This window comes from Acanthisitta chloris, unplaced genomic scaffold (assembly GCF_000695815.1).
Source record: "Acanthisitta chloris isolate BGI_N310 unplaced genomic scaffold, ASM69581v1 scaffold17664, whole genome shotgun sequence".
Classification (NCBI taxonomy): domain Eukaryota; kingdom Metazoa; phylum Chordata; class Aves; order Passeriformes; family Acanthisittidae; genus Acanthisitta; species Acanthisitta chloris.
In genome coordinates, this window is record NW_008668973.1 from 1 (window position 1) to 22,985 (window position 22,985).

At 41.3% G+C, this 22,985-nt stretch overlaps 1 protein-coding gene across 1 annotated transcript; it reads left to right on the plus strand.

Annotated features, from left to right (window-relative positions):
• The first annotated feature begins 6 nt into the window (after nucleotides 1-6).
• On the plus strand, nucleotides 7-19,887 carry TRIB2 (tribbles pseudokinase 2). The gene is made up of 3 exons (XM_009073151.1): nucleotides 7-360; nucleotides 4,345-4,637; nucleotides 17,529-19,887. The coding sequence occupies exons 1-3, from the start codon at nucleotides 91-93 to the stop codon at nucleotides 17,995-17,997; spliced, it is 1,032 nt and encodes a 343-aa protein (XP_009071399.1). The 5' UTR covers nucleotides 7-90; the 3' UTR covers nucleotides 17,998-19,887.
• Nucleotides 19,888-22,985: the final 3,098 nt, after the last annotated feature.

Sequence of the window (22,985 nt, forward strand, 5' to 3'; positions counted from 1 at the left end):
CACACAAAGGCAGCTGCAGCTGGACGGGCGAGGGACCGCGCTCCGCGCCAGGGCTCCGGTGCCGCGTCTCGCCTGGTCTTCTCCATACTCATGAACATACAAAGGTCAACCCCTATCACGATAGCACGATATGGGAGACCGCGGAATAAAACCCAGGATTTTGAGGAGCTCTCGTCCATACGGTCCATCGAGCCAAGCCAGAGTTTTAGCCCGAATCTAGGCTCACCGAGCCCGCCGGAGACCCCGAACTTGTCGCATTGCGTTTCTTGCATCGGGAAATACTTATTGTTGGAGCCTCTCGAGGGAGACCACGTTTTCCGAGCCGTACATCTGCACAGCGGCGAGGAACTGGTTTGCAAGGTAATGCCTCTCCTTATTCTCCCCCGGGTTCGCCGCTGTCGCGCGTGGGTTTACCGTGTCTCGCAGGAGGGCGAGCACGGCCGTGCACCTCCGTTACGGAACGGCGGAGAAACAAAAGGCAGGGAGACAGGATTAAAGGCTCATCCTGTAACTTTTCCCTCTCTCCAGACAATGGCCACGTTATAGCGGTGGCCCGGCGCCAGCTCTGCCTTCTACCCGGGGGATATTGTTCTGGAAAGAGCTGTTCTTGAAGTAGGTCTTAACGTGAGTTCAGATGAGGAGAAAGCCTCATCTTGCCCAGCCTCACTTTTCAAAATGGAGTAGGGAATTCCCAGCTAATTTTAAGGTGTTGGGACCTGCTGGCTTCCTCGATTTCTCCTGCCCCCGATTCTGTGCGTTGGGGTACGGAAGAGGATGGAGAAGGCGGGGGTGGGGAGGTTGGGTCAGGAGATTGCCATCAGCGTTGTCTTAAAAGTGATTATTTTAAATTAAATTCGCATGTAATTAATCAGCCTGAGCTCCCTGACGATGGAGGTTGTTTGCAAACAGCATCCTCCTCCCCCATTGCAGAACTGAGCAAGAATAAAACCTGCACTCCTACGGTTTTTAGAAGCGCAGACAAAATAGCTATCCCACTCTTTGTAGCCTGCCGGCTTTTCTCTGCCTCCTCCCAGTTTGCTCCTGCTATTCAGAGGTGAGCTGCGGGAAGAAGAAACATACATACGTGCACATCTGCGGAGGGATGTTTTTTACACTTCTAGTTGAGGGAATATTTTCCTTTGTTCCCAAATTGTGATTCTCATTGTCTCTAGTGAGATGGACTTACGCCCAGCAAACTGAGGCAGTAGTTTTTATAACTACGTAGCAAATTGAAACCTTGCAACACATGCTGCAGTGTTTGTATTGTTCCCAGAACATGGAATTGTGCCATTTGACATATTTCTAGTGTGGAACTAAACGCGAGATGAAAAAGTAGATGTATTCTAGCTTACTAGTATTCCAAGGATTAATAATAGTATTACTGATTGTTTCATACTTTCTCTTACTTGATTCATAAAAACTTATGGACTAGCCTGTAGCAGAGAAGTGGAAATAATTGCTGATGCTTGCTGGTTTCAAAGATGGGGGTTCCAAATGCAGTTTAAATATGCTTACTGAGTTATAAAACCTGATGTTGCAGCAACCTAGGACTTCGTGTGATTATTTAGGGGAGAAAAGGCCCGTGACTTTGCAGTGGACTAATATTGCATGCTGAACTGAATGCTTTGTTACTAAACTGAAACGGAACATGAGAATTTCGAGAATGAAAGCCCAGCTCGATGCAGTAGTACAGTGCTGCACTCTAGGACGTTGGCATCTTTTCATGAAATAAACCGATCCCACAAAGCTGCTGCTCTGCATGAAATTCTAGGTGAACTTGCATAGCGAGTGGTGAAGCGGGGGCTATGCGCTTCTTTGTTTCCTGTTTGGTTTGCGGGATTAAGGCACTGTTTTGATAACAATATGAGCAGCATAACTACAGCTCACAAAGCATGGACTGTTATTTTTTTCCCTTCCCTTTAAGATGTATGTTTTTTAGCTGATCCTGACATTTGAATAGTATCAGCTTTTCCATATATGTGAGGCACTGGTAGCTGTGCTCCAAAAATATGATCTTAGTCTGAATTGCTAGTTTGTGAATACACAGTTGTCAGTCCTGAGCTCGGCTTAATTTAATGCGTGCTTCAAAATGCCTGCAGTATCATGACAACTATTTGTCAAGTAGCCTTCCAGCAAAGAGACCTGCTCTCTGGTATCTTACTGAAGATGCTCTTAGAGGTTGCTTGCAGAAACATTGGGTTGGATAACAGACACATACTGATAATTCTCAGGATTCATTTGGCTGCACCCACTGACTGTACAGATGCCGTTATTTGCTTCAAGGCTCTGTGGCATCCAAACAATGGTAACTTCTCACTTCCAATTCACAGTGAGAACTAAATCAAACTGTAGCTTGCTGGACATTTGCTGAATTGAGGCCAGGGATCTTAGAAGCTGGGATACAAAGAAGCCCTTTATAAAAGGTATTTGAGACTGTAGCAGTATGATAGTGCTTCCCATCTCCCCTCTTTCAAACACAGTGCTGGTACCAGAACTACTTATTTAACATAGACTGAGGACCACAAAATGTAACTAATTTACGTGAGGATAATCTGGTTATGAGAGAATTCTGGAAAGGGTTTTTTTTTTTCACATGAAGGTTTGAGCTATGCGAATGGTCCTGCTTAAATTTTATTGTATAGCAGCTTCTTTGTAGAAGAGCCATTCACTTGCAATGTAGTAGTTACGAGTTTTGAGATCCAAATGTCAATGAATTCTTCTCTGGAATGAATTACACACCAGGGATTTTAGCAACACCCCCTCCCCGCCCCAGTTCTGCTTCCCTGGCGCACCATGTCACCAGAATGCCTCGGTGCTAATCCTCCCCCCCCCCCCCCCCCCATAAAATCTGCTGGGTCTGTTTGGCAGCCTGCCTTGAAGGTTGTTTTCCCTTGTGCCAGAGTATGACAGCACAGGTATGAGGTGAGGAGGGGTGCCCTAGTTTCTTGGGGTTTGGGTCCTTTCCTATGGAAGGAGTTGTTAGGATTGTGCTCTGAAGCATTAAATGACTTGGGTTTTGAAGCCTCAGGTAAATTTTGATTGAACTGTGTCTCTTTCACTCAATTTTGAAAGCTGTTTAAAGATTTTGGGAAAGCAGGGAGAGATTTGCTCCTTGGAGTGGATACAAATACCTGCTATTGGAATACAAATACTAGAATACAGAAAGGAAAAAAAACAGTTGCAGTTTAAAACAGTGATTAGAGACCTATACCAGCTCATAATTTTTGTGTTTTATTCAAAGGACACATAACTACCTTAAAGTCTTTTTACCCAAATAACAAAACACCCATGAGTAAGTTACATATTACTTGAGTTTTTATGCTGGTGGAAATCCTAATCCCTTGCTTTGTAGTCCTCAGGAGCTGGTAAAATTAAAAATCACTCCTATCAATACTTTGCTCGTAGTCTCTTTTAGCACAATGACTTCTGTTACTCTCAATGAAGTCTTTCATTTTCTTGTTATGTGGTCTTTTCTCAATTGACTCAAATACTGATTCATTCGTCATCACTAGATTATAGTAACTTTTTATATTTGAGTTTCCCAGCAGCTTTTTTAATTCTTACAGCTCATTCATAAGATCAGTGATAACACACTTAGTAGTAAAGGAACACTCTGCTTTTAATGGAGCACTTGATTGAAATGCAGAGAGTTCAGGGTGGTTTTGTCTTTGCCTTTTGAAGGGTATTTGTCTGCGCTCCAACAGGCAGAGCTATTTCCCGGCTTGTCCTTCTGATCTTATAAACAGCCATTGTGGAACTGAGACTTGGAAAGTGAAAGTGACTTTGCTGTTTGTCAGAGATGAAAGAAAGACAGGAAGTAAACAGGAATAGCAATAGATGATATTTTAAACCTGAAAATCCTTAAGGCTTTAATGGGTTAATAAAATCAAGAGAGGCAGGCATGTGTATCAGGGTGGATTTAATGTGACAGCTTCTCTCAATACAAAGCTACTGGCTGTATTTTCTGTGAGTTTGTTTGGATGGAAAATAGAAGATAAATGTGTTTCTTTCTGAGTACTGCCCTTACACATCAGTGGTCTTCACAGCTTAATTTAGATTACATTCTAAATTTGATCAGCTGTTAGCTAATGAAACTATTTTTGCTACTAGTTTTGAAGACTAGCCTTTCCTGTCAAGGTTACACGTATCTTCTGTGTGGGGTTGTACGGTCTGTTTTGTCTTGTCCTCAATGCCGTGAGCTTGTGACATCCTGTTTACATTGGTGCAGCTTCAGCAGCAGCATAAATTGTACTTAGAGATGTTTCTGTTAACAAAATTAGATATACCATTACTTCACTGTCCTTCATGTCACTAACCCTGGTTTTACTGTCATTGTTCCTGCAGGTGTTTGATATTGGCTGCTACCAGGAGTTATTAGCACCATGTTTTTGTCTGCCTGCGCATAAAAATATCAACCAAATTACTGAAATAATTCTTGGGGAGACAAAAGCGTATGTGTTCTTCGAAAGGAGCTATGGGGACATGCATTCATTTGTTCGTACCTGCAAGAAGCTTAAAGAAGAGGAGGCAGCCAAACTCTTCTATCAAATAGCTTCCGCTGTTGCACACTGCCATGATGGTGGACTGGTACTGCGAGATCTCAAGCTGCGAAAGTTTATTTTCAAGGATGAAGAAAGGTAAGAGTCTCCCTTACTTTACAGGTGAGGGTGCCTGAAGTCAGGTATTCAGAGCTGCAGGACATTGTGCCCTTCGTTGTCACTGTACTATTCATTTGTGGTACACTTTATTTCCCTCTGCAACCTGGTCACGGAATGGATGTGCATTTTAGTTTCTGGCCTAGGATTTGGAGTAAAATAAGTATAGAGTGCAGCTTGCATTGGTGCTTGGCCTCTGCATCTCTGCCTGGAGAAGTAGTTTCCTGAAGGAAGGCTCTGAATGGTGTAAGGACTGCGCTATCCTAAGTGCTGCTGGTGTTAAAAGAGGAAAGAGGCATAAGATCCATTCTGTTAAAGAGGATTGGGGACTGAAATGGCTCATTCCAGTGAGGAGGCATGAAGAGGAAGAACAGTCAAATGGTTTTTGTAGGACTGCTTTGAGCACAGCTTCTTGTTTTCCATGCTGGAAGGGTCTGGAGGCTGCTTCCAAGAGTATTATGTGGTCAGTAATCATACTAAGACTAAAACTGCCTTGCTCTGTGGATGCTCCTTTATAGTGTCTCTTGTTGTGGTACTTGAGGAACTACCTTTTTTTTTTCCTTTTTTTCTTTTCCCTCTCAGTATTATCTCCTCCCTGCACATACTCCTGTCAATAATTGGGTGGTGAATGATTTGGAGGAGTAGTGTGGGAAGATCGGAAAAAAATAAGACTGGCTACTCTTGGGTATATAGTTGAAGTGCTATTTCTGATCTGGAGTTATAGCTATACTGTTCTACCTGTGGAAGCTTCCTATCTCTTTCCTTGTGGTTATCAGTTTTCTTTATCTTGCATGATGAATTTGCTTGCAATTTCCATGTAAGGCATTAGAGTAATAAATGCTGCCAGGGCAATGTCAGGCTTTCACAGAGGGATTAAGTCGGAAGATGACCATTACAAAAAAGAAACTAAGTGGGGACAGAGCCTGCCTTTGTGCTTCTTCATATCTTGACACAGGATGGGAAGGTGCTTTGCGCTTTTAATTATTCATAGAAGTTGTCAGAAAACTTGTTCAAACTGCTGCAGAGTGAAATGGATGTTTGGGAGAGTTGTATTAAAAATAACAAGTGCATATCAATTCCATTTGGGGCTGTTTGGGTAAGTTATAAGCAACAGCCAAGGCACTTCAGTTTTCTACAGGCTCAGGAAGTCTGTCATCTAAGAATTAGAAAAAACTTAATACACAGTTCAGTCAGGAAAGAGAAGTTCCCAGCCTTAAAATAAAAATGACAATCATCTATCCTGTTTAAATATTCTCTACTTAAATTTTATTGCAAACTGAGTTTTGCAAAATAGACTTCTCCTTTTAATCTATTTACGGACTGAAAAATAAAAGACGTATTTTCACATCTTAATTCAGTTCATATGATTCAAATAGCTATTCTTTTTTTTTTTCTGCAGCCCCAGTATATATAATTACCCTTTGTTCCTTTTCAGATAAAAAAGACTAATGAAACTGGTTTAATGTCCATTCATAGAGGAATGCAGAGCAAATAGATGTAAACTGTACTTTCACAACTTTCACTCCCGGTTTAATAATTAAGCACCATTATAAGGACCTCTATGCAGATAAGAAGGAAAGTTGTACAAAATAGGTGAGAGAGGGATTGTTTTCTGTTGTAGCTGATAATGTCCTAAAGTTGAAGTGTTTTGGGTTTTTTTTCCTGGGGATATATGTAGATTTGTGTGATTTTTTTTTTGCATAAAGAACAGGACTTGGAAAAGCTCTTCCAAGGGAAGGCAGCCTGAGCTCAGAGCGGTGCAGTGGGAACAGACGTGGGCCCGTGCTGAATACTGTTGAACTCCTACCCTGCTGCTTACTAGGAACTGAATGCAACATGAGGCACAGGGCCAAATCCTTTAGCCACCCAAGAAGAGTGGTGCGTACTATAATAGCAGTGTTGGTTTTTATGAATGTTTTAAACGTAACTGTCATCTGCAAAATCACAGTTACTTACTTTTGAACATTGTCTTCTAATTATACAATTCACTTTGAAGGTCAAATAGGATTTGCTGGTATTTTAAAGATAATCATAATGTGGTTTTCTTCTGGATGTAATGTTGATTTGTAAGTAGAGAGGTATTGTAATCTTTTCTCTGCTAAATAAACAGAGATGAAATAGTGTGAGATAGAAATAGAACCAAACAGCAGCGACTGCCTTTTTTCACATGCTCTGATCATCAGACTGTAATCAGTCATCACTTTCAATCTGCTGCTATATTTAGGCTGAAAAATCTTTCTAGCCCTTCTGAGTTCACAGGGTTGTGTGCTGGTTGCACCCCTCCAAGCTTGTGTCGCCTTGAGGCTGCTGGTGAGGATGCCCTCAGTATGCAGGATGCTGAGCAGCCTGCTCTTCAGGAGCTGCCGTCAGCAGCAGTGCCTAGGAGATGGGTTCTGCACCTTCCCTTGCTCTTTTGTGCTGGTAATGAACCAAGGAGGGAGAAAAGAGATAAAAATGAAGTTTTGAGAAATACGTGTGAGCTCCGCTGCTGTGTGTCACTGGCTTCAGTGAAGCTCTTTCTTAGTAGTTATTTTCTTATTTCTTCAAGGCTGTTTTTCTGCAGTTCACTTTAAGTATGTACCACTTTGAAACATTCTCTTCTTGAAGACTCTCACAGCTTTTATTTTGGTAGAAGAAAACATGGGAAATCCAGCATGCAGGCAACACATGAATGGAAAACTCGCTGCTTTTTTTTTTAGTAAGATGCTTGTCTGCTCTTAGCTGAGAGCTGCCAGACTGGAGGAGCCAGAGGGAATGTGAAGGATATATGGAAGCAGTTCCATTTGTTTAAAAAAGAAAAATCAATTAAAGCATTTCTTAGTACATTTCTTTTTATTGATCCTAATGATATCCTAGTAGTTTGATATGAAGACAGAGCTCCTGCAGATTTTCATGCGGGTGCATACAGTGTTGAAACTCTTTCTACCCCATTCCTATTATCTAAATTACAGCTGGAATTTGCAAAGATTCAGGCTCCTGATCTAGCAGCTATGTGAGTGCTCTTTGTTCCTACTGATGTCACTGCTAAGAATGCATGCTATTTGGATGTTGCAAATGGCAGTGCCTTGGGATGTTTGTAATGAACTGGGAGGTAAGAAGATGGAATAAAGTACTGTTGGAGACTAGTAGCATTGGGTATTTTATAGGGGTCCTAATCTTAACCAGTGACATTCTCTTAATGTGCTAAATCCAAGACAAACTGTGGTGGTATGTTATGCTACTGCATGTGAGTACATCAGCACTTAAAATGAACTTAAATTCTGGTGTGAAAACAAAAAAAACCCAATTTGTCTGTGTTTCAATGTAATGTATAGCTTTTATAAATCCTGAACTGCAGGAAGTCTGTAGATACGGTAAATTGCATTCCATGAAAATTACATGTGCTCCTGCCACATAGGTTCTTTGTTTTGTATAAAAGGTTGGGGGGTTGCATTTTTAGTGGGAAGTGTGTCTGTGGATCCCTTTGTAAACTATAGACGAAATAGGCAGTCTTCTAGTATTGAAATTTCTGCAGCTGAATTTGATGAAGCAGAAATTGTAAGACATTATGGCATGGCTGGAAAGGTTTTGTAAGACTGGGTTAGCAAGCAGCAGTACATCCATTAAATGAGGGCAGTGGCTTCCAGAACACTGAAAATATGGAAAACCCTGACTTGCCATGCTGAGTCTCAACAGACATTCTGAAGTACCTGTAAGATTCTTGCATACTTCAAAAATTGTGCCCTTAGACTTCAAAATACAACTTGAATCCAAGCGGAGATGATAAAACATATGATCTTGTATGTTTTCTGCTTCTGTCCAAGATGTTAATTATATTTTGTCCTGGGTATTTAAGCCAGCTCATTGTTGATGTTGTGGGGCTGTTGCTTTTGATTGTTTTTGCCGTGTTCATGGCATGGTATTTACCGTTTTTCCATGTTCAGCCTGTCCTTGTAGTAGGCCCTTGGGCAGAGTAACCGTGCCCTTCTCCTAGCTGGGGTCCTGTAATGGTGTTGGAGAACACGCTTTTTTTGGTTGTGCTGAAAATAATATATATAGCTACACAGTATATAGCTAATAAAGCAGTTCATCAGTCTGATACATAGCAGATGCTGTGAGAAAGAGCCACCTCAAAGATCTCAGAATTAAATAAAGTGTTTCAGTGCTGGCTGTTTCAATGGTTTGCTTAATACAAGAACATTTCTCCTGTCAGGGAATTATTAATTTCTTTAGTGCGTTTTTAAGCCTTTAATTATATTAAAATATTAGCTGTCGTAATATTTGAAGCTTAAAGACCTTGTACATTCATCATACTTGTTGAAGGGAAAATTAAAATAATTTTGGTATTTAGATATTGTAATTTTCTTGTATTCTTTGAGTAAATACGAGGCAGGTGGGATTCAGTAAAAATAAATAGAATTTGACACATTTTGCTCTGTGCCAGGGGAATACAGCCAGTACAATACACTAATTTAGAAAGCCTGTGTTAGCATGAGATATTTACTTGGTTCTCTTAGATTATTTTTTTTCTTTTTTTCCTCTAGAATTTCTCAGCTTTGAGTAGACAATGCTTTAAGGTGACCTAGTTATGTTGTTTGCAATCCTCATGATACAAACCTGATGCCACAAAAAATACAGAATGCATATAGCAACCTTTTTTCATGTAGACCTTTCATTTTCTAATAGTTAGTAGTGAGTTTCCTCCAGCATTTGTCAAATTGTAAAGTGGTCAGCAGCTTTTTTGCTATGGTGTTAGAACTTGCTGTTTTCCTTACAATTCCATTGAGAACAGGTAAGTTAATGCTTTCTCTGAGTCCTAGAAAGAGAGTCCTAAAAGTGGACGAAAATCAAACAATGTAGGAGTACTCTTTAAATACCGGAAGATTTAGAAATAAAAACAGTCTTCATCTGTTTTGTCATTTAAACACTTTACTCTATCCTGAATGGGGCCACAGGACCAAAGAGCACAAGTTCTCCAGTAGTGGAGAATCACAGGTCAGGTTTCAAACCAGAAGTTACTATTCCTAGAATATGGGGAGGAGGGCAGATTTCTTCACAAGCAGCAAATCTCTGCTTAGGGTAGAAGGCTTAGGATAGAAGTGGTTTGCACAACTGTTTTCCACAGAAGGGCTTGTACCCCCTTTTGCCTTTATGTGGTTTGATTACTAAGTCTGTTTTCTCATGATGTTCCTGGGAGCAGCACACTTTGGATTTGTTGGGTGTGTGGTGTCCTTGCAAACAGAGTGCAAGAGGGAGGCTGTCTGCAGATGTCGAAGGTCACACCAGCACTGTGAAATGCTTAAATCGCCCCCTGAGGGCATAGATAGTCATAGAGGCTGTGCTGCACCTAAGGTTATAAATTAAAGCAGAAGCCAGGGAAAATTTGGCTGGCCCTGGGATGAGAATGGGAGCTCCAATGGATGTTGTGTCAGCTCAAGGCCCTGACCTTGTGTGGCAAGAGCTCTGGAGTTTGTAAGAGGTTTTACCCCTGGACTGTGCTATCCTTTGGTATTCAGCTCATAGTTGAGCCTTGTCTTGTCTTCTTCGCTCTGTCTGTCCAGGCTGCATGCAGTATTGTGTGTTGGCAATCATGCCAGTAATGGTTGGGTGCCTGTCCTGAGATGTCTATCATAGGGTTGATCTCTTTGATGACAGGTCCTTTGCAGTCCCTGGAAGTAGATGTGTCATAGGACATAATTCATTGAGTCCAACAGTTGGTCATTCTGAAGACTTGAAAACCTCCATCCATAGACTTGGTGCAAAATACTCCATGTTGACTTTTCAGTAGAGACTGTGGATGTTTGTGCTGAGGGTGAGAAAGGGAAACAGGACCCCAGGTAGCCATTACAACAGTGGACTGTCATGGTGAAATTCTTCTCTGCCGTCCCTTCTATTTGTCCTTGTTATGACACTGGGAGATTACTTCAGACTTGGGAGGGAGAGGAAAGGTAGGTGGAGATTGTAAACAGGAGCCAACCTGGGACGTATTTAGTCTTAAGCAGCTGCTGGTAGACATGTATTGGAGACACGTGTGCAGATACATAAACAGGTTTTTGGTGGGATTTGAGAAATAATGGTATGGCTGTATCTTAAAGATGCTGAGCACCCATCACAGGCTCTGAAAGTGCAGGGCTGATCTCACAACATGCAGTTATGTTAACAAAATAAAATTGGGGTCTCCTTTCCCTGTGGAGCTTCACCATGTGTCATATGAAGAGACCTTGAAAAGATGGTGAACAGAGCATATAGTTGACAGCAGAGCTTTTTAAAACTCTGATCTTCAATGCGAACTAAAAAGATCAAAGTAAGGTGGTGAAGTAACTGCCCTGAGCCAGATGCGTATCAAATCATGGACTGCTCAGAGTATTGTAACTGAGCTCCTCTGGGAAAGGGTCTGCATTGGATTTTAGAGCCCACACCCCAACAAATGCATCAATACCTATCTACTTTCTGGGGAATATGTTTTCTCCTTAGATGGTCAGGGCATGGAAGAAACGCAGTACATGGCATACAGGATAGGCCATTCCCAGCAGTCCTATTTGAGTGTTCTAAAGCTGAGGTCTTTGGGGCACCAGCCCTTCCTGGAGGTGTGTCAGAGCGTTTTTTAAGAGGAATTCTGTAGGAAAAGAAAGCCAGCTTAAAACAAGTTAAAAGCCCTAAGTTCCTGGGACCTGCGTGTCCAGAAGAGGGTCCAGGCAGGGCTGAGCGTGCTGGTGACATCCCTGTGGAGGAAGGGTGGGGGAGATGTAATTTTTAAAGGCTTCCTCATTCTGCGGAAGTACCAGTGAGGGAATCTTCCCTTAGAAAAAAGGTTCATCCTGTGAACCTGTGCTGCCTGCAAGTCCCAATTGTCTTTCAAAACATATCCTTGAGTCTGTTTCATTATGCAGGAGACTGTCTGACAGCCTTTGTGCAGAGTTTAGGTTTTTTTCTTCCCTGAAGTTGTGTAGGATGTTGTGCAGTGAACTGTCATGCTCTGTGCTGTTATGCACTGGAAAGGGATCTTTTGGTGAACGGAGCAGGATTTAAATGGATGGCATAACATTTCCCCTCTGATCCTGTGTGCCTTACTGCCCCCAGAGGAGATCAGGTAGTTGTGAGTTCAGAATGAGTCTTTGCACCAAGCTGCAAATCATCTGCCTGGGTATTCGTTAGCTGCCTTCCCTGTCTCACTGGCTCCATGGTGGCAGCCTACTTCTGCATTATTTAGGAGAGATTCCCTTAGTTAAAAAAATCAATTAGCAACAGATAACTGTTTCAAATGTCAAGCTTTCCTTTTGGTTTTTTTTTTGCCTCCTTGTGACTAATTCCATGCATGCTCAGCTCATCTTCATGATGGGGTGTGAGCAACTGACCTCGATTAAATGACCTGTAAATTATTGGCCACATAGGAGCAATCCCTGATCTGCTGGGCAGTTAATGGCTTGAGTGCCTCTACCTAGGGAAGGGCTATCCTGGCCTCAGTCAGAGTAATGTTGAAATATAACATCGCTTGGGTGCCTTCACTTTTTACGTGTAAGGGGAATATTGTGAGGCACCTTTAGAAATTGCCATTTTTTATTCACCTGCAATCATATGAAGAAAATGGCCATTCAAGTGGCAGTGATGATTGTTCCTGATCTCTGGAGTCTGCTGCATAGAATCTGTAAATTTGGATCATCTAATTTGACCCAGACTGAGTAACAAGTGAATGGTGCATCTGCAGTGACTGTAGCAGGATGGCTCCTTCAATTTCCTTCCAAAGCAGATGATCTGGATGTATCTGGGGAGCGTTGCTGTGCAAAAACTGTGGGTCTGGCCTGCAGTTAGTATTCCCAAAATGGAAATGGTGGCTCAGCTGTTGTTCAGGTGTTACTTCTCATACAGATGGCTTTGGGGACAGACTGGAAGCAACTGCTTTCACTGATTCTGGCACAGGCTTCTTTACTACTGACTGATTACTCACTGCAGTGGAGGTATTTTCCTCTGAAGCACTCAGCCTGTCGGTTGGTATTTCTGCTTTAAATGTTCCAGATTTATTTTTTTTTCTCCTGCCTTATGAGCTTAGATCCCTCTGAATAATTCCACTGATTTTGGTATGGAAATTATGTTTGCTTTTGGAGAGCAAGTGTGAATGCTGGGTTCTTACAGCCCTGGCTTTGGTGTCAAAAGGCAGGATAGCAGTTTGCCAGTAGTCTCTAAGCTCTGCAGGGATGAATAATACGAATCAGTCGGAAAAGAAGTGTAGGATGTGCAACAAAGCCAGAGACGGGTGCTAACTCAGGAGGTTGCATTGAAGAATCTTCTGGAAGACGTTTAATTGATTAGGTTTTGTTACATTACTGAAGAGCAAAGTCTGAATGCAGTCAAGTAATGAATGGCATATTGATAAGAAACTCAGAGTGGTATTGTTTTTCACGGGCTTCCCTGACGGTTTCTATGGGGACAAAGACGCATTTCCCGTCCGAGTGCTGCTGCTGCCCTCTGATTGCACTTCTGTGGTTTCATTCACCAGTAATGGGAAAGCATTCATAGGCAGAATAGCTTCCCCTTTTTAAATAGCCATGATTCAGGGTTGGGTTTTTTTTAATGCATTAGACTAATGCAGTGTTTTATCAATGATCTGATAGATGCATAATGCTCTTTTTCCAAGTGCTTATTCAGGGTCTGCATTAAAACTTGAAATTATGTACTGTAATTACGTAAGCCTCGACAAAAGTCTTTGTTCCCCTACAGTACGTGTACAAAGTGATTCTCATCCAGCTATGACAGTAGCTTACATTTGAACTTCAGGGATTAATTTTGTTGCAACCATTTGTCGAACTCAAATGTTGGTGCTTTTGGAAAACTTTTTTCTCTTGTAGGGGTCCTTTGGTTGACTGATGTGAGTTAATTATTTAGGGACTTAGAGTTTTTTAGAAATGTGACTTCTAAAAAAATTATTTTTCTTTGACCTTTTTTCTGCTCTGTGATAAGAGAGGCATTTCAAAGTTGATTATGATTTCCCCTCCTTGTGTTTGGTTTTATCTGTCCCTTGCCTACCAAATACCAAATTTAGGGCTGTTGAGTTACTCTGCAACTGTATGCACTCCCCACTCTTTGCTGTGGAGGTTCTGTATTCTCACAATCTACTTGCAGTTTTCAGGTCTGTTTTATTGTTGTTGGCTTTTATTCTTTTTCTGGGGTATTTTATTTCAGTGCTTTCTCTGACAGAGCATGTGGGGGGGGAGAGAGATTGTTTCTCATTCAGCATGTCTCTGCATTTCTCTGTATTTTAGACTTTAGACTTCCTTCTTTCCCATTCTTCTCCACACTCCTCGCTGCCCCCTCCCAAAAAAAAAAATCGCAAACCAACAAGTCCCCAAACTCTCTGGCTTGCAGAAAACAGAACTCTTTTAGGCAGTGCTTGAAAAGCGGAGGAAGGGAAGGCTAGCCAGAGCTGGAAGCTGTTTTTTGCAGTGATGGGGTGCTGTGTGCTGGGAAATAGCAGCTCCTGAGCCAGGCTGCTCCTTTTTGATTGCCTGAAAAAAACGTGAAATGACTGTTAAAAAGGAAGTGATACTTGCCATTTACACCTGTGCAATACCCAGTTGTAGTACCATACAGACTGTTCTGTATGCGAGGCTGAGCTGAGTAAAGTCATCTGTCACTGGTGAAAACAGGCTGGAGTGGGTCTCCCCAGCCCCAGTGCTGGTTGGTGGTGAGGGGTGCTGGCACTACTGAGCCAGGGCCCTTGGCAGAAACACCTCATGAGTGCTTTCTATCACCAGCGGTGCCAAGTGGGTGAGCCACCATGCCAGACCAGCCGTTCCCATACTTCTGTGCTCTCCTTGCTGTAAGGATGGAAAGCATGTGTTGTCAACTACTGCAAAGACACTGGATCTTGCAAATGAAACTGAGAACACCCAAGTTGTTTCTAGTGGTAATTGGGAGAGGAGAAGGTCACACTGAGGCTGCGTACCTGGCAGTGCATGCTCAGGAGATGCAGACCTTGATGTTTGAAAGGGAAATGTGTGCTGTACCTGTGGTGGAGCACTGCCTGGTCACAGAGGAGCCATTTCACCACTTGCACCTGAAACACAAGGGTGTTTCTGGTCGAGGTTTCTAGGGCTGGGGAGAAGGGAGGAGGAGAAGGACTGAAGGTTGTGTTTTTGTTTAATTTGAGACCTTTTGTTTCCTCAAAGCCTGTCAGCTCAGCAGGATGAAAAACCTGGTTTGAGTGTTTGCTTCATTTCGCTACAGCTTATGGAGGAGCAGGCAGATAAGGGCCAGCTGTTGTTCCATTTGCTTGCTTAAACAAAACCCACTGTAGCATGTGCAGGGGCTGCAGCACCTTGCAAGGAAAGCAAGATGGGTATGGCCTTTATGTGCTGCTTCTGTTTTATTATCCAGAAATTATTTCTCCTGTTGTAGAAAAGATGAGTTTTTTGACATACCTTGCAATCTGCTCTCCGTGATTTTGTGCTGTAGCCATTGTGGAAAATGAGAGATTAGGGAATTCCAATAATTTTATGTAATATAAAAGCTTCTCATTGAAGTGTTTCTCTAAATTCTTTGGCAAGTCACATAAATGTAAAATAACATAGGAAAGTAAACAGCGTTTTCCTGTGCTGTTTACCCTGGGATGGCAGGCAAGTGTGTGTGGGGGGTGAGTTCCCTCCTGAAACTTGTTTATAAATAGCATTCTCTGCCCCACTCCCTGTGTGTGTTTTCTGCTTCTGTGAGTTAGCAGGAGTCAGTTGATGCTTTCCTGTCTGGCAGTTCAGTGACTTAATGCATGTTTGAGTAGCTGGCCTCACCCTTTTATTGCTACACATGCTTTTCTATGGAAAAACTGAGGTGGGCAATGCGAATGGAGCCACAACTCATGTCCCTGCCTTCCCTTTCATTTCCTCCTCTCTGTTCTCTGCCCTCCTTGGCATGTTTTTTTCCTCTGGGCTTTTGTCCTCTGCGTTCTCCCTATGCTGTGCAGGTTCAGGAACATGTCGAAGCTGAGCACCGTGAAAGGACTCTTCCCTAGTTATTCTCCTGTTGAGGACCCTCTGAGCTGTGTACAGAGGGAAATTGCAGTGGTCTTGGTAATTGTAGAAGCAGCCAGCTTCCTCTGAGGCATTGCTACTGTATTGTTTGAGTGCTAATGAGGGGGTTGTCTGTGGCCAGAAGTGCTTTTAGGCTGGCAGTGGGTAATTAATGAGGAAGCAGGTGTGTTGGGCAAAGCCCATCAGTATCGAACTGGAGGAGCAAACACTGGTCTGTTTAAGGATAGAAGGAGCTGTCTTGAGCCACTGTGCTTGGGAGCCAGGTATTCCAAGTTCTGTATTTATGACTTCCTCATTTGAGGCATGTTGCCAGAGGTGCTTTCACCTTTACTAGTAAATGTCTCTAGCTGTTGAAAATGTGCAAGTGTCGTTATAGCAGTTTATGGCACAGTTGCCTTTGGACTACTCCACGGAGTAAAATACTCTTCTGTTGGTTCAAAGAACGCTGGACCGAGCTGCCCTGGACCCAGGTGTAAGCCAGAGCTGGCCCAGATGTCTCTTCCAGCTCAAGCCCGTGTTGTCCTCAGTAAACATTTAAGAAAGAGGGCTCTCCTTGTCTGTTTTAATGCCTGTTAAATGATGTGCTTTAGTCAAGAGACACGAGTTCTGCTTTCTGGGATGAAGTTCAGTCCCTGCCTGTGAATGTCTGTGGTATTGGGAACATGGCTGTGACACAGGGCTAAGTGTGATTGTAAGAGACTGATGGGGTTGGGGGATGAGGACAGTAATACCCGACGTTGTTTTATGATCCCAGCTTGAAAAGAAAGTCTGCACCCCTGCTAGGTTGCTCTGCCATCCAAAGGTACTGGACAATACCTGTTGCATTTTAGTGATTCTGTTCTCAAAACCATTCATTGCTGGCAAATAGTCTAAAGGGTAATTGGCAATCCTTTGGATGCCTTCAACGGGGACAGATTTTTAAACATACAGACCTAGCAGTGAGAATTGAAAGGAAGAAGAGGTTATGTTCATCTAGTGTTATGACATGCAGCTCTGCATCATTTTTTCTGCTCCTGTGTGATACCCATAAGGGAAGAAAATTCCCTTGCAGAGATAATTACTGCAGCACAATGGCAAGTTCACGGTACTTTGCAGGCAGAAGGAGTTTGCAGTCTAGATAAAGCATCCCTGTGATCTCTCTGCAAGTCCTTTGCTAGCATCTCTGTTCATTCCAATCTGAGGAGCTCCTTTGGTTTGGCTGGGTAGATAAGCTTCCTGTTAATCTTGGCAGCATTCAGCTCACCTGATCTCCCTTTGCATAAAGGCCTATTTGTGAAGACCGAAATCTGTTAAAATTGCTCTTCCTTAATGCTGGGATAAAGAAAAATGTTGCTTGGTCAGAGGGATCATTTGGGGCAGAGTGACCATTTTATTCCTGTTAAACCTTGCAGAATTACAGGTACAAGGTGCCAGCATGAGGGTGTCAAAATAGCCTTGTGCAGGTAGGGCTGGGTTTGTATTTGGGCATGAGTCCTACATGGGTACATTATAGTGCAGTCGACACAGAAAATGTTTTAAGGTTTATGTCTCCTTTTGGAAATCATGTCTATGTAAAATTAACCAAAAATATGAATGTGGCAGTTCCTTTTATATTTTGAAGACCTTACTAATGTGTTTACTGGACATAACTGTATTTGAAATCTCATAGCTGTGTGTATCGATATGCCTTATATATCTCTTAATATGTCTAACCAGTATAGAAGAGGTGGTATCAATTATCTGTAACAACTGCTGTGAGTGGGATTTTAAACTGATTCATTTCTGTGGTTGTCGAATTTTGTAGAGTATGAGTGTTATAACCATATAATTGCGACAGCCAGGAGTCTGTGTTTGATGTTTGCTTACCTTGATGGTTTTGGTTTTTATTCCCCTGCAGGACTAGAGTGAAATTGGAAAGCCTAGAAGATGCTTATATTTTAAGAGGAAATGATGACTCTCTTTCTGATAAGCATGGATGCCCAGCCTATGTGAGTCCAGAGATCTTGAACACAAATGGCAGCTACTCTGGCAAAGCAGCGGACGTATGGAGTCTAGGTGTCATGCTTTATACCATGCTAGTTGGACGCTATCCTTTCCATGACATTGAGCCTAGTTCCCTCTTCAGCAAGATCCGTCGTGGGCAGTTTAACATTCCAGAAACTCTATCCCCCAAGGCAAAATGCCTCATACGTAGCATACTGCGTCGGGAGCCATCAGAAAGGCTGACTTCACAGGAAATTCTGGACCATCCATGGTTTTCTACAGATTTTAATGTATCGAATTCAGGATATGGTGCTAAGGAAGTATCAGATCAGCTGGTGCCTGATGTCAACATGGAAGAAGATTTGGACCCATTCTTTAACTGAGCACAAAGACTGGTGTTCAGAAGGTACACAACCTGGAGATGGACACATGAAGGAGCCCTTCCTGACCGCGTTAAATCACATCCTGCATCAGCCTAGCTTGGTAGCAAAAGACACTCAGAGGTCCTTGGATTGAGAAGGAACCTCCACAAGGAGCTAATATAACAAATGTAGCATGGGGACAGATTGGGGGGGCGGGGGGAGCTTGCTATCAGGTTAGATTGATTTTGAGGAGAAAAGGCAGCATGGAGCAATTGTAGCTTCTCACCTTTTTGGAGCCAAGGAGACTGCACATGCCAATTCTGGTGCAGCTGTATCACTCCTGTTTCTGTTCCATTAAAAACAGTGGTAACTCACGACAAATAGAAACTTTTTTGCCTCAGCTCACATCTTGGCATCGCACTGTTAGATATTTAACTTCAGCCATTATTCAGGGAAAGTACAATTGGCTAACACTTTTTTAATCGGATGTCTAATAATTAATGGGATTAATTAAAAAAAAATTAGGTGCACAAAGACGGACATGAAAAGTGGGTGCTAAAAACAAACACAGTTTCAGTTCATGTCTCTTGATAGCTATTTTCAACTCATTTCTTCTAAATAAACTACTTAATATTCTTGTCAGGAAATGACATTTTAATGCTTTGTTCCCTTAAGGGGAAGTAACTGTCATTTAACAGGCTGTTCTGTTTTGTGTCAAATGGTTTGTTGCAGGAAGCTATTATAACTCGAACTTCCAGATGCATTACTGCTATAATAGGGGGAAAAAAAAAAGAGAAAACTATAATTTTTTTAAAAAAGATATGAGATACTGGCTTCCATATCTGCCATGCTGCACGTATACGACTAGAGAGGGCAGAAAGCCCTTAAACCGTGTCTTTATCTGAGAACCGATCTCTTCTTAACTGACTGGCCCACATGTAAATAGAGGGCTCTTTATTATTGAAGAAGAGTATTGTGGGTTGTTATTTTTTTTCCTTTGAATTCCTTTCAACTTGGGAAAAGAATTGTTTGGTTTTGATTTTTGTTTATGTCCAGACTAAGAAATAAGAGGGTATTAATAAGCTGAACATTTATATTACAGATATTCCTCTTGAAACATACACAGTAATATGCACCTTTTGTATTGTCAAGACTTATTATATTTATTGAAGAAAATGTCACAGTAGTGATGTATTAAGCCAGTACTTCAATTACGGGTTGACTTGGGATGACATGTTACATGCTGTAGTTAACACACTTCTTTTCTGTTCAGGTATTTCTGTCCCTAAATAACTTTTTATTTAGCTTCTTTTTTTTTTTCTAGATAGCTTTATTTGATTTAGACTGGCAAATGTTTTTATTACTGCTTTTATATTGCTGTATGATATTGAAATCTCTTGGCATAAATATTTGTGTTTCCAGTACCTCAGTTGTTCTGATATTACTGCCTGTATACGTTTTGTGAAGTGGTCATGTTTTTTGGGTAGGTACATGTGGACTCTGTAGTATGTAAATGTTACTTGAATTTGTGCTTAATTATAGTATGTGGCATGTGCGTACAGCTACTTGGCATTTGACGTATGGATGCTATTTGCCTGCCTTGCAGGAAAGTTATGGTCCCACTCTCAAGAGGATGTTTCACAGTTCTTTATCAAGAGACAAAGCTAGCTGCAGCTGACCTGCCTTGGTTCTATTTTGGTAACTAAGAATATAAAGGAGTAATGTTTTTACACTCTGAAGATGGTGCTGTGTCAAGAAGGACTTTTTTTTTATTTTATAAGTACCTTATAGGAGGAAAGATTGGTGATGTGCATGGTGGGGTTTTACTGCCTCTGGTGCTTTGTCATGTATTTGGTTTAATGTTTTTGTCCTAATCTCTTCAATAAATAAAATTGTGCATATTTAACTAAACTTCAGTGGTCAAGGATGTTCTTACTGAATGCCTGAGGTGCTGCAGGAGTTTGCTGGTATTTTTTTGTGTTGCTGACAAGATTCTGCCAATTCTGTGAGCTGAGAAAGTTTAGCACTTACATTTACAAGGTAACACACTGTAAGCTATTTCATTTACCATTTGCTATAAATAATACTGGATTTTATTTTATTATTTTTTATTTCATTTTATTATTTGATTTTATTTGATTTTATTTTTTATTTTATTATATGTTGGCTTGTCCCTGCCTCTTATCAACCTCATTTACTTTTCTCAAGAAGAGTATTGAAATGTGGTGAGAACTTTGGTGGTGGGAGGCTCTTTGGCTGATAAATAGAGATACCAAAATGGAGCAAGCTGGCACTTGTATTTTCCAAAATCCCAGAGAAATGTGGCTTGCATTTGCACTTAAACACCATAAAGGATAGATCTGAATTAGCTGATGGGTCTGATTTACTGTCTTTTATTTAAGGCCAGATTCTGTTTCTGTTGTTCATCTTAATTAATGTTGCAGGTTATGACATAATGTAGAAGTGCATGTGGGGTACTAAGGTGCTTTGTGAATGTGAGGCAGAAGAATCCTGGTCCATTAAGAGAAAGCCATTTGAACTGGGCTTTGATTTGAACTACCTGTTTTCAGCACTTCTGTGGTATGAAAAAGCCATAGGTGGCTGACTACGACCCCTAAAGAACCCCCCAGCCCCAAAACTCCCCATTGCAAAATGAAGAGTATCACACCAAAACCGTTAGCACAGAGATTATTGTCAGGCTGGGTAACTTTGTACTACATGATTTCATCCTAGGTAATTTCTGGCATGTGTTGGACATTTGAGTTGGTAGGTTGAGAATTAAAACTGTTGATTATAGTACCAACCAGAAATTGTTATTAACATGTCGAAACACTTGAATATCAGTTTTTAAATGATCTGTATGCCTGCAGCCAAAGTTTAAATTACTTGAATTTCTTTCAAATCAAACTCCCACAATAAATGTGCTTTATAGAAAAAAAAGCAGATTGTAATCAGTCATAGAGAGAAGGGAGAGCACTGAGGATTTCCCTCTCCCCCACTAAAACTTATGTGAACAGCTTCTGTTCTGTTTGGGTGGAAGTAGTTAGACCTTATTTTCCAGCAACCTGCACGCTTGCTTTTTCACTGCCAGTAATGATATGAAAAATGCAGCTGACTAATGATTGCTCGTTTGCAGTGAATATTTTATTTGAGGCTAAAGCTTTCTTGGTGCTGCTGCAGAGGAATCCTTTGGCAGCTGAAATCAGCTTTATTAAATGCTGAAGGGATGTTTTGTTTATGGAGTTTCCTTGTCCCTAAAGTGAAACCCAAGAGGGGGGATTTGTGATTCAAAGAGCTGATTTCTGCTATTTTTCAGCCCTTTTTTTATTCCTGCTTTATGGGCACTGCTAGTCAATAACAGGTATGGCACTGCTTGCTGAAAAATTCCTCAGCAGCTTTCTTAGTGCTGCTCAACCCTCTATTTGGGTAGCAACTGCAGTGGGATGCAGGATTTTGCAGAGCAGAGACTGCTGGAGAGTCTTAGCTGCTTCCCAGTCCTGGGAAAAGGATGATCATCTCACAGCTGTGCAGGGTGAAAAGCTATGTCTACAAAAAAGAAAAACAATCCACAGAATGTCACTCCATGGCAGAGTTTAGGAGCAGAAGCCCTATCGCCCCTCTATGTCCTCTACTCCTCTCTGCTCAAAAAATTAAAATAAGAAATAAAGGTTGTTTGGCTTTTTTTACTACAACATATATTTTGTTGGTGCAGCACTGTGTGTGATTTCAAGCTACAGGCTTTTCTTCAGGACTGCACAAACAAGTGACAATTATTCCTTTGGCACCATGATGTCATATAACCTGATCCCTTAGCCTTGCTGAGGTGTGCATTTGTTATGGAGATAAACAAGTCAATTAAAAATGCATTCTTTTGGAGATGAAATAACCTTGGTAAACATGTGTTTCTGAACAGAAAAAAAATTAAGAAAAAACGCCCAACCCAAGCCTCTAAAACCACAAACCGCACCTTTCTGGCAGTCAGTGAGGAAGGGTATGAAATGTGATGCCAAGGAAAAATTACTAGGAAGGGAAAAAAATAATACTCTTCATCCTGAAATGATTATGTTGAAATTTGGAAATGTTTGAGTGAGCTCTGTGACTAATAGCATAATGAATACCAAAAGAATTAGTAATGATCAGTTCTTTATTCTTTAACTTTTGGCTAAGGTTTCCATGAAAAACTTGCTAATTTAATAAGTGACAGTCTAGCTAACAACTTAACTAGCTTGTAACTTTCCTATTCTTTCAGTAGAAGCAAATGTTGAAAATTGGTAACACGATGAGACAAATTGAAATCAAAGTGTAAGTAAAGCGGGGTATAAATTACCTGTAATATGGTATAATTCCTCTGGAACAGGAAAAATGGCTAAGGAAAATTTCTTTAAAGAAAATAAATAAACCTTAAATCAGGCTAGTTCTCCAACTGACTTGGTTTTTCCAATGCCCTTGATAGTTACATTATTGGTACCGTTTTTCATGCCTCCATTTTGTTTTTTTTTACTTCTGAATTAAACAAATTTAGGCTATTAGCTTGAAATTTTGGTCTACCATAGATGCCTCACCAGAGGCCTCTATACAAACTTGAAACTCTAGGCTATATTTGACTTGGAAAGTGTTAAGTATATTGGTGAGTGTATGCAAATATGAGGAAAAATGCCTTTACAGTGATGATAGTGTAAATTCTAAGAAATGAATTTGATATTATTTGTGCTGATGTAAATGTGTGGAATCTGTTTGTTAAGGGCCTAGATGAGCCTGACTTCTGTGGTGAGAGATGTCATTTATTCTTTTTATTACTCAATTTACATTTGTTTAGACTCTTCAAAAAAAACCTGGCTCAGTACAGGAGTGGATCCCATTGTTCTGGCTCTCCTGCCTCCTTGGGCCAGAATCCATAGCTAGAGGCAGGGAAAGGAAATAATCTTGGTGTGGCACCTTGTGGAAAGTAATAGCTTAGTTGCTGCTATGCTTATTTCTACTCAAGAGATTAAAGCATTGCAAAGCTGGTG